The sequence below is a fragment of the Capra hircus genome, chromosome 4 (genome assembly GCF_001704415.2).
Source record: "Capra hircus breed San Clemente chromosome 4, ASM170441v1, whole genome shotgun sequence".
In the NCBI taxonomy this organism is placed as follows: Eukaryota; Metazoa; Chordata; class Mammalia; order Artiodactyla; family Bovidae; genus Capra; species Capra hircus.
The window spans coordinates 63,851,735-63,866,782 of NC_030811.1; the positions used below are offsets into that span (position 1 = coordinate 63,851,735).

At 39.0% G+C, this 15,048-nt stretch overlaps 1 protein-coding gene across 2 annotated transcripts in view; it reads right to left on the reverse strand.

Moving 5' to 3' along the window:
• The window catches only part of DOCK4 (dedicator of cytokinesis 4), a 472,836-nt gene that overhangs the window by 237,522 nt on the left and 220,266 nt on the right, over nt 1-15,048 (reverse strand). For both annotated transcript variants that reach the window (XM_005679177.3, XM_018047173.1), the window contains exon 8: nt 9,850-10,001. In XM_005679177.3, the coding sequence (XP_005679234.2) occupies nt 9,850-10,001 (152 nt within the window). The remainder of the gene's footprint in view (nt 1-9,849; nt 10,002-15,048) is intronic.

Consider the following 15,048-nt stretch of genomic DNA (forward strand, 5'->3'; position numbering starts at 1 on the left):
TAAGCCAACTTTTTCACTCTCCACTTTCACTTTCATCGAGGCTTTTTGTTCCTCTTAACTTTCTGCCATAACTCAGCCATAAAAAGGAAAGCATTTGAGTCAGTTCTAGTGAGGTGGATGAAACTAGAGCCTATTAAGCAGAATGAATTTAGTCAGAAAGAGAAAAACAAATATCATACAATTACACATATATATATCGGAGAAGGCAATGGCAACCCACTCCAAAACTCTTGCCTGGAAAATCCCATGGGTGGAGGAGCCTGGTAGGCTGCAGTCCATAAGGTCGCTAAGAGTCGGACACGACTGAGCGACTTCACTTTCACTTTTCACTTTCATGCACTGGAGAAGGAAATGGCAACCCACTCCAGTGTTCTTGCCTGGAGAATCCCAGGGATGGGGCAGCCTTGTGGGCTCTCGTCTATGGGGTCGCGCAGAGTCAGACACGACTGAAGCGACTTAGCAGCAGCAGCAGCAGCAACACATATATATGTAATCTAGAAAGATGCTACTGACGAACCTATTTGCAGGGTAGCAATGCAGACGCAGACATAGAGAAGACTTGTGGACATAGCTGGGGAAGGAGACGGGTGGGACAAATTGAGAGAGTAGCATAGAAACATATACATTACCATAGGCAAAGCAGACAGCAAGTGGGGAATTTGCTGCATGACTCAGGGATCGCAAGCCAGTGCTCTGTGCCCGAGGCGGGTGGGGTAGGAGGTAGGAGGGAGGCTCAAGAGGATGGGGATGTATCTACATCTAGCCTGTTGATATACAGCAGAAACCAACACCATAGTGTAAAGCAATTATCCTCCAAATAAAAATGAAATCTGTGCCTCACCAATAATATTCACCACTTTTTCTTAAATGACAGACTTGAGTATACTGAAAGAGAAGGTAGTTTTAGGCAATATAAAATTCATACAGAAATGAAGCATTTAATAAAAATGGAGAGTTTAACTGTGTGATGGTAGAAAAAACATAAAGCTTTAGTCAAGTAAGTGAGTAAGGCACCAGCAAGAAAGTCAACTTTATCTGAACTTAATTACTATGAAAAGACTTTTTGTATTTAATCACCAGGATAAGGCTTTTTTAGAAGTACTACTCTGCTGCTATTTTCTCAAATAAAAGCCCATGCCAGCAGTTTGCCCACACAAGCAGACCTATAATAAGCTGAGAATCCATTGGCGGCACTTAGTAGTAGGAGTGTTAGTTGCTCAGTTGTGCCCAACTCTCTGCAATCCCATGGACTGTAGCCTGCTAGGCTCCTCTGTCCATGGGATTCTGCAGGCAAGATTAGTTGAGTGGGTTGCCCTTCTCTAGGGGATCGTCCCAACCTAGGGATCAAACCTGGGTCTCCTACACTGAGGGCAGATTCTTCAACATCTGAGCCACCAGGGAAACCCTGGTGGCACTTAGGTCATATTAAATATATTTGCTGCTAAGAATGAAATACAGTAACAGATTAGCCTTAAAGCTTAGAATACAGCAGTAACCAAAGTAGCAAAACTTCTATGGGAAACAGTCAACAAAAGGACAATGCCATTTTCACTAGCCCATGTAACTTACACTCTGTTGTAGACTAACTGACATATTAATATGTAAAAAGGGCTTCCCTGGTGGCTCAGATGGGCAAAGTCAACTGAAAGCCTTCTGAAAGGATTCATCATTCAAGAAGCCATTAAGAACATTTGTGCTTCATGGGAAGATGTCAAAATAACATTAACAGGAGCTCGGAAGAAGTTGATCCAATCCTTATGGGTGAGTTTGAGGAATTCAAAACCTCAGTGGAGATAGTAGTTGTACACGTGGTAGCAATAGCAAGAGAACTGGAATTAGAAGTGGACCTGACAATGTGACTAAATTGCCACAATCTCACATTTCAACCTTGAATGGATGAGAAGTTGCTTCTTAAGGATGAGCAACAAAAGTAGTTTCTTGAGATGAAATCTATTCTGGTGAAGATGCTTGAAATGATAACAAAGGATCTAGAATATGACATAAATGTAGTTGATAAGGCAGAGTTTGAAAGGGTTGACTCCCATTTTGGAAAGAAGCTCTGCTGTGGGTGAAAGACGATAAGACAGCATTGCATACTATAGAGAGATCAATCATGTAAAAAAAACCGAGTTAACGAATAGAGCAAATTTCACTGCTGTCTTAGCTGAAGAAATTGCCACAGCCACCCAAGCCTTCACTAAGCACCATCCAGATCAATCCGTAGCCATCAATATCAAAGCAAGATAGTTCAGTTCAGTTCAGTTCATTTCAGTTGCTCAGCTGTGTCCGACTCTTTGCGACCCCATGAATCTCAGCACGCCAGGCCTCCCTGTCCATCACCAACTACCAGACTTTACCCAAACTCATGTGCATCGAGTCAGTGATGCCATCCAGCCATCCCATCCTCTGTTGTCCCCTTCTCCTCCTGCCCTCAGTCCTTCACAGCATCAGAGTTTTCCAATAAGTCAACTCTTTGCATGAGGTGGCTAAAGTATTGGAGTTTCAGCTTTAGCATCAGTCCTTCCAATGAACACCCAGGGCTGATCTCCTTCAGAATGGACTGGATGGATCTCCTTGCAGCCCAAGGAACTCTCAAGAGTCTTCTCCAACACCACAGTTCAAAAGCATCAATTCTTCTGCACTCAGCTTTCTTCACAGTCCAACTCTCACATCCATACATGACTAATGGAAAAACCATAGCCTTGACTAGATGGACCCTTAGTCGGCAAAGTAATGTCTCTGCTTTTGAATATGCTATCTAGGTTGGTCATAACTTTCCTTCCAAGGAGTAAGCATCTTTTAATTTCATGGCTGCAGTCCCCATCTGCAATGATTTTGGAGCCCAAAAAAATAAAGTCTGACACTGTTTCCACTGTTTCCTCATCTATTTCCCATGAAGTGATGGGACCAGAATCATGATGCGATGATTCAGTTTTCTGAATGTTGAGCTTTAAGCCAACTTTTTCACTCTCCTCTTTCACTTTCATCAGCAGGCTCTTTAGTTCTTCCTCCCTTTCTGCCATAAGGATGGTGTCATCTGTATATCTGATGTTATTGATATTTCTCCCAGCAATCTTGATGCCAGCTCTGCTTCATCCAGCCCAGCATTTCTCATGATGTACTCTGCATAGAAGTTAAATAAGCACGGTGACAATATACAGCCTTGACGTACTCCTTTTCCTATTTGGGACCAGTCTGTTGCTTCATGTTCAGTTCTAACTGTTGCTTCCTGACCTGCATACAGGTTTCTCATGAGGCAGGTCAGGTGGTCTGGTATTCCCATCTCTTTCAGAATTTTCCACAGTTTCTTATGATCCACACAGTCAAAGGCTTTGACATAGTCAATAAAGCAGAAATAGATGTTTTTCTGGAACTCTCTTGCTTTTTGCATGATCCAGCGGATGTTGGCAATTTGATCTCTGGTTCCTCTGCCTTTTCTAAAACTTGCTTGAACATCTGGAAGTTCACAGTTCACGTATTGTTGAAGCCTGGCTTGGAGAATTTTGAGCATTACTTTACTAGCATGTGAGATGAGTGCAATTGTGCGGTAGTTTGAGCATTCTTTGGCATTGCCTTTCTTTGGGACTGGAATGAAAACTGACCTTCTCCAGTCCTGTGGCTACTGCTGAGTTTTCCAAATTTGCTGGCATATTGAGTGCAGCACTTTCACAGCATCATCTTTCAGGATTTGAAATAGCTCAACTGGAATTCCATCACCTCCACTAGCTTTGTCCATAGGGATGCTTTCTAAGGCCCACTTGACTTCACATTCCAGGATATCTGGCTCTAGGTAAGTGATCACATCATCGTGATTATCTGGGTCGTGAAGATCTGTTTTGTACAGTTCTTCCATGTATTCTTGCCACCTCTTCTTAATATCTTCTCCTTCTGCTAGGTCCATACCATTTCTGTCCTTTATCGAGCCCATCTTTGCATGAAATCTTCCCTTGGTATCTCTAATTTTCTTGAAGAAATCTGTAGTCTTTCCCATTCTGTTGTTTTCCTCTATTTCTTTGCAAGATAATCCACCAGCAAAAAAGATGAGGGCTCAGGTAACAGTCAGCATTTTTCAGCAATAAAGTATTTTTTAAATTAAGATATGCACATTCATTTTTTTCTCAGACATAACAGTCCTGTACACTTAAAAAACTATATTATAGTGTAAACATAACTTTTACATGCACTAGGAAACCAAAAAATCCGGGTGACTTCCTTTACTGTGATACTGACTTTATTTCAGTTACCACAGGTTTGATATCTTCACACAAATCCCCTCTCCCTGATATTCCCAGTCCTGTACCCCAGTTTATGCACATCCACACTCTGCCCTTTCTCCCCTTCTCTGGTATTTGACCGGTCTTCCCACCTGCAATTTCAAGCCTGTTTCCTGATACCTCCTAAGGGACCTTGATCTAGACCTCCCCTCTTTGCTGAGTGTAAACTTTCCCATGTTATTGGATTCTTCCTGTCAATTCTTAGTAAGCTCAAGCTTCTTCTACTTCAGTTCCTTAAAAAAAAAAAAAACTTCAGCAGACACCTTGCTACATACTGGTGATTAAAAAACTGGAAGCAAACAGAATACTATTAATATTGAAGTTCATGAGACTGGGTATAGAAAAGTGATTAAGGATACTGATGACTGATCAGACAGCATATTAAAATACGGTCTCACTGTATATATACCAGCTCTGTGGCCTTTGGCAAGTTATTAATCTCTCTGATTAATAAGTTTCCTCATCTATAATAATGAGGATATAGTCATTTCTGCATCTGTAGGCAATATATCTGCAGATTCAACCAACTGTAGACAGAAAATATTCAGGAAAAAAAATTCCAGAAAGTTTTCCAAAAAAGCAACTATTTAAACAGGATTTATATTTTATTAGGTATTCTAAGTAATCTAGAGATGACTAAGAGTATATGGGAGGATGTGCATAGGTTATTTGCAAATACTATGCCATTATATAAAAGGGACTTGAGTATCTGTGGATTTTGGTACCTGAGGGGTGTCCTGAAACCAATTCCCCACAGATACCAAGGAAAGATTATACTAATAGTGTCTACCTCATAGGGTTGTTACAAGGGATATGTAAATTAATATTTTTTAAACAGCTTAGAACAGTGTCTGGCACATGGTAAGCAATATATAAGTGTTAGTTAAATGAAATGAATAGAACTGAGTAAAATAACATTACAGATGCTATCTAGGGAAATGATTCCCGACTTTTCTAGCTATACCCTTACAGCCTTGAGAAATTACAAAGTTTCAACCAGATAGATGCACTCTAAAAATATTTTACTCATATAAAACAATTTAGTCAATTTTTTTAAACTAAGAAATTATCTTTTATGGTGAGAAATTATGTCAAAGACTAGGAAAAACTCACTCAAGAAAAGTATGTTATTTTTCCTTATAACTGAGTCCAGTGTGTAGCTATACCCACCGTGCAGATGCTGTTAAACAAATGAGAAGCGAAAACTGGAAAATAAGCACGGGCTAGGTGTACATAGGCAAGAGGTTGTTAGAATATGTCTGAATCTTTCTGGAGAGGCATCTGCAACATGCATTAGAGGCTTAATATTAGAGGCCATCTTCACGCAGAAACTGTTCGGAAATACAAATGGGCTTTCTAAATATCATCCAACATCAATTTCTAAGTTTCTGTCAGAGAACATACCCCTCCTGATGCTGAGGAAGTACTATGTGCTTCATTGATCCACATGGTGAGCTAGAAGGGAGTAATTTTCACCTGCTGACTCTTTTTGCATTTGACATCTCCAAGTACTGACTCAAGGTTTTCATCACGGGCACATGGCAAGAGTCAGTGCTATTTTGCTATTCTTCAAGTATCTTGAGAAAGACTCAATTTCTACAACAATTTCTATAGTATAGAATATTTCTGAGGCTTTATATTAGTTTCAGTGTTATCATTACCAATAACTTGTAACATTTATTATCAGGGCTACCAGTCTCTGGAGCTCTCACTCTGGCTAATGAAATCTTGCTCAGTGATGGAAATGTCCAGAAGCCCTTGATGAGGCCAGTGGGGTGGTGTTCAGAGGGCAGACTTTAGGCCACATGGCTGGCCTGCCACTCTGCTTCACCTCTTACCAGTTTGGTAAACTCAGGCAAGTTTCCTGACCTTTCTGTGCCTGACGTCCTCACCTATACAATCAGTGCATACAATATATTTCAAGTATTTAAAACAAATTCTGGCAGATGTGCTTAATAAAATGCTGGCCGTTTGATTCTTAGAGGAAAGAAGTTAAATGAATAAATTCTAGCCAGTTGTCTGCCTTATGAAAGGAATAAACTTATTTCTTTCCTAATCAAACCTCTACAGGCTTTATACATGTTGGACACGACTGAGCGACTTCACTTTCACTTTTCACTTTCATGCATTGGAGAAGGAAATGGCAACCCACTCCAGTGTTCCTGCCTAGAGAATCCCAGGGATGGCAGAGCCTGGTGGACTGCCATTTATGGGGTCGCACAGAGTCAGACACAACTGAAGCAACTTAGCAGCAGCAGCAGCATTCCCTGAATTATACCATCTTTTGCCTACTAAATTTCATTGTTTGGATTGGACTTCAAATGCTGAAAAAGAAAGGAAAATCATGATCCAGTCTCTTCAGCAAATAAATTACAAGGAATTTAAAAGAGAGAGAGGGAAAGGGAAACTACATATGAAAGGTGACCCGTGAACTTATCAGCCATGCAATGGGTGGACTTTATTTGGGTCTCATGAATTACAAATTCCTTATTTAGAATCTGTAAAACAATAATCACCAGTCAATAGCAGAACAGAATACTGACCAAAAACAGATATTTGATAATGTTAAGGGAATATTTATTTGGGAGGGTGGCAGGGAAAGACAGTGAAGCCTGGTGTGCTGCAGTCAATGAGGTTGCAAAGAGTCAGACATGACTTAGTGACTGAACAAGAATTTTTTTAGAGTTTTTTTTTTTTTCCAGATAGTTGTACCCTGAAATATTTACATATGAAAATTTGATCTCAGGGATTTGCCTCCGTATAAGCTGGGAGCAAAGAGGAGGACTGGAAAGATATGCGGCTGAAACAAGATCAGCCCTGAGTAGATCACTGTTGTCTCTGGTGGTGGGTCTATGAAGCTTTATGACACTATTCTACTTTTTAATACATCCGAAATTTTTGAAAGTAAGAAGCTTTAAAAAAAAATATGAGTTGACCTTAAAATACTCACACATCCATTACTTTCTCTCTCTAAACCTCATCTGTTACAGGTGATAGTGATGTTATTTACCTCCTTGTTTCTAAGATCACATGCCAGAGCACACTGGAGAGTTTGCCTGATGGCCTGCCACGTGGAAAACCTGCAAATGTGACTCAAGGAGGTGAGAAGCAGTCATAATCTCTGTATGTACGCAAATCAAGAAACGAAAAAAATATACTGTTATACTGAAAGGAGAAACACTGCTAACGAGAAAAAAATAACCCACACATCTCACACTGAATCCACTGTTGGGTATAAGAAGAAATACAACAATGCCTCAAATATCACATTTTGGCTTTACACTACCTTCTTCTGAGAAGATGCAACAATTTGCAATGCTAAGCTCTGCCAGAAGCAATGAAGGAAACAAGACTTGTCACCAGTTTCAAGATGAGGAACTAGACAGAGGTTAAGTTAAAGGGTCAGAGCAGCAGCATCCAATTGCAGAGATAAGAATCAAGCCTGTCCTCAGATCTGTGCATCCCAAGGTCTCTTCAAAAGGTAAGTATGAATCCAAGCTACTCATAGCAAGGTTTTGAACACTCCCTAAAAGAATAACCACCACCATTTGAAACCTCAGAAAGTTAAGAAAAGAAATCTAAAATCCTTCCAAACACCTAGTAATTATGTATTTTCATTCTTCCTCATTCTTTTGTCAATCAACTTCACAGAGATGATGAGTTTAGGAGCTGAGAGCCCATGGCCAAACTCATTAAGTGGAAGCAGGGGAGAGAGATTCAGGCTTGATTTCTCCTAGGGTTATTCTATATCAGGTGTGTCACAGAGGGAAATGGAGACTAGACAGAGAGAGGAAGCAGGAGGGGAGGGGTAAAGGAGGAAGGGGTAAGATGGAGAGAAAGGAAGCCTGGAGGGTGGAGGTGGGAGTCAGGCACAAATATAGCCCAATCACATCACAGGCCCAGCTCCTGGGCGGAACCTAGGAACCGCTGAAACAGTATTTTGGAAATTCTGCATCCAGGTTTTTTTTCCTACTTTCACCAAGTAAACAGGAATAAAAAAGGAGGAATTCTGTCAATCAAAGCCTGAAGGAATGTTTCAGAAAATCTCAAAATGTTTATAACAAGACAAAACTGAAAGACAAGCTAATATCAATCTTCTCTCAATGCCATTTGAAAATTACTGGCAAAGGGGAATGTATATTCCTCAAAAACTTTAGCTGAACAGGAATGAGCAGAAACGTGATCTCCTTTCTCCATTTTACATTCCTTACAGTTCATTAAATATTTTAGAGACCATACAGGTCACAGACAATGTTACGAAGCCATTGGTTAAATTACACTACCTGGAAACCAAGCTTTCTAATACACTTCAATGTGTAAGCAGGTATTATCTCTAAGGAATCTATCACACCTCTAAAATCAGTGCTAACCTGTAACGTGGATCCTTTTTTCAGGCCTTTATCTTCCCTTTTTAGTGGTGTTGATTTGGGAAGGGAAATGGGTCTTTTAACTCACTGACTCATTTCCTGCAACAGTGTATAAAGTAGATTTGAAACTGTATTCCCATCATTACTTCCACACCTCATAAATCTTGCACTTGCTGTATAAACCAACACCTTTAAACTATATGGACACAGTTCACTGTTAGGAAGTAGAAAGTATAATTTCTAGCAGGCAATGAGTAACATATAAGCTAATTCAAATATTTTATGGCTATAAATGCATTAAAAATAAACTTCACACAGATTTCCTTAAAAAAAGATTTTCTTTTTACCAGAAAAGAAATACTCCAGGCTTAGTTTGTGTTTATAAAATAATATGCAGCTCATTGTTGCCTAAAACTGTCAACACTTATTTTAGTATTATTTTTTAAAGTGGGGTACAGTTGGATCATTATGTGTGATTTGTGGTATAATTTTAATTCTAATTTCAAATTAAAATTTTTTCACATAAAAGATGGTGTGGATTGTGCTCAACTTTAAGATTAAAAAATTTTTACACATAAAGAAGTCTCAAAAAAGGTCGAGACTTCTGGATAACAACCAAAACATCCATTGTAAGTTTTTCTTAAATATTGAAAACTCGCCATGAGAGAACTAGAACAGATAAGACAGAGAAAGAAAAGAATGTATGTGAAAACTGTTTATTATTTCCTACCTCTGAAACTCTAATGGAAAGGTTTCCACGTATTTAGTTTTTCCTCAATATCATTTGATGTGAATAGAGTAAGAATAATTTAACTGTTTACTGAAAATTTGAAAAATACAATGTATTGACCTTGAGATGCAAATGAACTTCAGGGTTTGGAGACAGTATGTCTTCTTTGCATTATCAACACAAAACAACTCAAACAAATAACAGAACTGCTATCAATGACATATTTTCATTTAATAATAATTATGGTTCTATGGCCTTTTTGAGTTTTTCAAAACAAACCTTTTCATGCCTCATCTCATTTAATTTTCAGGGAAACCTCCAGAAGGTAGGCAGCTTAGAAATTCATAAAGTTCTAAAGATGAGAAAATAGGCTGATAGAGTAAAAGTGTATAAGGTCACACATCCCAAAGTCTGCCAGTTACAAACACCCACCACTCCACCATTAAGAAATTCAAGTCATACCTCCACATGCATTTACCTGATCGGCCGATTCTCTTTACTGTCAAACAGTGAAAAGATGACCTCAAGCTCCTCTCCCAGATTGGAACACATGAGACTCTTCATCTGCACAAAGAGGTGGTGACTGCTGGCCTGCACTGGGGTATCTTTCTTCCGATGTCGATGCTCCATCTGTATGACATCCACCAAAAAACAAGATCAGCGTGGACCGAATGGAACCCAACAAACTAGTTATCTATGGTGTGATCGTAACGTCCTGTGCTTTTTTTTTTTTGGCTGTGAATTTGGTATCCAGTTGGATGTTAAATTCCAAATTTTCTTTCAACTTCTACTGAAGTCTGCAGACCATCAAGAATCCTGCTTTAAGAAGATTTGTTTCTTAATTATTAACATTAAAATGATACCAACTCACAGACAGCGTGACATGCAAAGGATTCCACTGGTCCCTTGTCAACTCCCAGGGTGAGAACAAATTGTTGGTCATCTTTTAAAACATCAAGCTAAATTAAAAATCTAACTGATCATTTCATTGATGGGAGCTAAACAATGTAGCTATGATTCCACTTTTCTCATAATTAAAAGTTCTTTTAAATTATACTAAAGTTTTGGTAGTTTTCCAAGATAGGCAGTGGCAAATGATATTCAATCATTAGAACAAGCAAATGCTTCTAACCTGATGTGGAGATACAGGGATACCTACAAAACTCAGTGAGTGTCTAAAGGCAGGAATAGTCTCTGTGTCCATCTCTAGTTTCTCTTTTCATACAGCTAGCCTGGGCTACACGTGAGAGGTGGGACCAGAAGTAAGAGTTCCCACATGCTAAGGAAGGAAAGGAATCACCCAGGGTTCCAGGGGTGAGAACATGGAAATGATCATTTATTAGCATATTTGTTATGTGTCTATAACATGCCCAGCACTGGAAATGCAATGATGGGTAAACACAGAAATAGCCTATGCCTTTGTGGAGCTTTTCTACTAGGCGGAACAGCTATCAACAAAACTGTCCCACAAGCAGATAGAAAACTGCGGCTACGATGAATGGAGGATCTGACTCGTGTCTGAGCAGTCAGAAAAGGCATCTTGGGAAAGTAACACTTTAACTAAGAGCTAAAGGGAGAGAAGGAATTATGAACCATCTAGACAGTGCTTCTCAAATTACCTGCAGTCAAGGACCAGGCTGTTTTCCCCTCTAATCTACCGCAGGTTGGTATTTTCATAAAATATAATCAAAATGTCATGGCAATGTCAAAACGTCATAAAGGCTTCTGTACATTTACTCACCATTTTTCTACTTGTATCAGTTACAAACAGTTCATGATTCAGCCAGTTCTTGGACCACACTGAGCAGAACTGGCCCAGGGTGAGAGCACAGGGAAAACATATAGAAAGGCAGTGTGCTAACAGAACAGGTGCTAAGACTGGGACGATTACTGCTTTCATAATGGGCTACTAAAGAGGGCACTTCTTGTGGTTCACTTGACAATTCAAAGGAAGGAAGGAAGAGAGAAAGAAAGAAGGAAAGAAAAAGCTTGGTGCTTAACTCCAAAGAAGTCATATGTTTGCTTGAAGTTAAGGTACAAAACTCTATGTCTACCTCAGCTACCTTTTAATATTTCTAAGTATAGTTCAAAAGCTAATGACTAACTAACCAAGATTTGAATGCAAAACAATGCTATTTACATTTACAGTTATAAATGCAACAACATAAAATCACCAGAATTTTTTTCATGCTTTTATCATTTAATCTGAACTACTTGAAAAGTAAATAGCTTTAAAAAAATGCAATTAACTAAATATATCTATAATTGTTGTATACTCAACAGGTACACTGAACACGCCTCTGTAAAAGTGAGGAGTAAGTGCATTTTCTTTTAAAGTGGACGTCAACATTGTGGTATGTGTTGGCCATAATTATCAGAAAAGGCTTCCTGGAGAGAAAAAGAGCATAATTCTTTCTTCTATGATGGTTGCTCTATTTTGCACTTTAAAAATTCTTTATAACAGGGCAAAGGAAGCATCATACATTCATAAAACTACATCTCTTTATAGTTTCTCAAGTAGTTTTTATTTTCTGAAATCGCTAATTTATTTACTGATTTACTTAAAAGCACAAACTTCTATGAAGAAATGAGTAACTACTAAAGGTTAGAGCTGGAAGAACAGATATAAGAACTAGGATATGTCTGGTCTTTACTTCCAACAGTGCAAAGTTCCCAGCATCCATCATGACATTCACTAAACACTGAAAAGAAGAATTAGCTCCCTTACTCATGCAGAGAATCCAATATATCTAGATCAGTGGTTTTCAACCTTAGCTGCACTTTAGAATCACCAAGAGAGCTTTTAAAAAATACTTATGTCCAGGTCCTATCCCAGAACAATTAAATTAGAATTTCCAGGGGGTGGGGGTCCAGAGAGGAGAAGTTTTAAAAGCTCCCCAGGTGATTCTAATGTGCAGTGAGGGCTGAGAATCACTGATTGAGATCACACCAAAGGAGACGCAAATACTAGCAGATCAAAAGATGTATTGTTACACCTTTTGTATAATTACTGCCTTGAAACATTTGGTCTCTGAAATCACCTCTCTTCCCTCACCTATAATGTTTCCAAGCCTGAGATGGATTTGAACTTGAGTGGGTTATAAGGACTTGTTTATCTTTTGGTAATTTACTACTTTTGGGAACTGCTAAAAATATCTCTGTGAAGATATTATTACAACAGCAAAATGAAAAAGGCAAGTCCATACTTCAAGAGCTATGATTTGATAGTTATAACACACAGACAAAAATCTATCTCTGAAACAGACAAATTTATCTCAAATAATTTACAGTTACAAAGGCACTTAGCAGTTACTCTAAATGTACTTACATTTTAACTAGACCTTTGACTGGGGAAAGAAAGAGATGTATTCCAAAGATTTAATAAAGTGATACAAGTTTTTAATCCTCACCAGTGCATCAATTACTGGGTGAACTGTCTGTATATACCAGGGTTCTCACCTTCAGCACTACTGCTAATTGGGGCTGGTTCTTTCTGTGTTGTGAGAGCTTTGTGGGATCTTTACCATCTTCTGGCATGTACCCACCAGATGCCAGTAGCACCTCTCCTGACCCCCTACTCCACACCATCCCCAATTGTGACAATCAAAACTTGTCTACAGACATTGCCAAATGTACCCTGTTCTATGTTCGATAACTACTGGCCTACCCACTAAGGATCACACAGCAAGCTGCTAATGTGATCTTATAAAAACCAAGAAAGTTTCCTAAAAAGACTCTCCTTATGCACAAATTAACTAGAGAATCCAGCCAATAAGGTCCTCTTTATTTACCGAAGGATCAAGCTCTGGCCATTGGCAGTAAACCAAGTGGACATATGTTAACACTGTGAGGTTTAGCATATTTTACTGCTTAGATGAACACGATTAGGTGAGAAAGATCTGCTAACAGGGCTATCAAAAACTGAAAACAAGCCTTTCTTTTTTTTCTAATGATGCAATATGGAGTTAGTAAGATGCAAACACCTGTGTTCAACTACGACATGGCAAAGACACAGCAAAAGAAGAGACGCAGCAACAATTAATCCAACGTCCTGTGTTGGGGCATTTTATCTCCATGACAGGATCCTTGATGCATGAGTGACAATAAATCACTACCCCCACCCCCAGCCACAAGGGATTTGGTGATGGTGCCTGCCAACTCTCCTCGGTGAAGTCAGCACAGTCAGTCATGTTTACATTGCATAAAGAAAAGGGCCAGTGCTACAGACAACCTGATTACTGCTGCGCCAGGACATAAACAGGAACTTGAAGCTGCCTTAAAGAAAAAACACGTCCTTTTGAAGTTTATAATCATTTGAGGTTTCCTGGAGTATTGTCTTTACTTTAGAAATAGTAAAATGCAAAGGAGGGGGAGAATCCCAATTTCATTTAAAATCACAATGTTTTTCACAAATGAAGACTATGGACTAAGTTCTGAAATATAAAATACAAAAAAATACAGTCATCACAGCCCAGATGAGACCCCAGAATTCTATCAACATAACACTCCTAGCAGCCACAACAAATTGGAATGTCCAAAGAGATGAAATAAACTTCTCATCCTATAGATGACATTAAGTAAAAGGCAGATAGATAAAATTACATGCATACAAAATCAAACTTGGGAAAATAAAATATATTTTTGATACTGTTAGTTGCTTATCAAATATCTGACATCCCTAGCTAAATATGGGGATGTGACAATGCCCTAGGCAAAGAAATACAAGGGCAAATATTGTGTGGCGTTTCCAAAAGGGCTCATTAAAGTAGCTGAGTCAACTGAAAGAAATCATCCTCCTTCCTACTGTTGGAGAGCAATGTAATGGCTAGAGTTCTTACAACCATGTTGTACTGTGAAGTATCCTGGATAAAGGATCCTTATTTTGCTTCTGACATAATGAATCCACAACTAAGCCCAAGACCTGCTGCCTGGGCTTCTGTACTATCAAAGAGAAATAAATTTCTATCATGTCCAAGCTTCTGTTATTTATTTCATTGAACACAGTCAAATCTAATTTTAAGAGGTAGCATAGTGAAATTCACCCAGTCGTGTCTGACTCTTTGTGACCCCACGGTCTATACAGTCCATAGAATTCTCTTCTCCAAGGGATCTTCCCAATCCAGGGATCAAACTCAGTCTCCTGCGTTGCAGGCTGATTCTTTACTAGCTGAGCCACCAGGGAAGCCCAAGAATACTGGAGTGGGTAGCCTATCCCTTCTCCAGGGGATCTTCCCAACTCAGGAATCGAACTGGGGTCTCCTGCACTACAAGTGGCTTCTTTACCAGCTGAGCTACCAGGGAAGCCCCAAAGACACAGCATGTAAGGTAATAATTATTTTTGCCACCATGCCTCTCTTACAAGGATGAAATAAAGATGAGAAAAGAATGAAGACTGACTGGATGCTTAGGTGTTTTGCAAATGTTATCTGTCAAGGAAAGGCATTTCACATGCATGTCTTATTTAATCTCCCAAACAAACATGATAAGAATGATTTCTCCATTTAATAGACGAAGGAACTGAAGTGCTGAAACATTGAGCAATAAGTCCAAGATCAGAGAGCTGGTAGAAGGAAGAGATGAAATTCAAATCTAGTTTTGATCTACAGCCATGGTCTTCTCATAATATCATAATGACTTCAAAACCATTAAGTGATTGCTTATTGAGTGCAAAGCACTG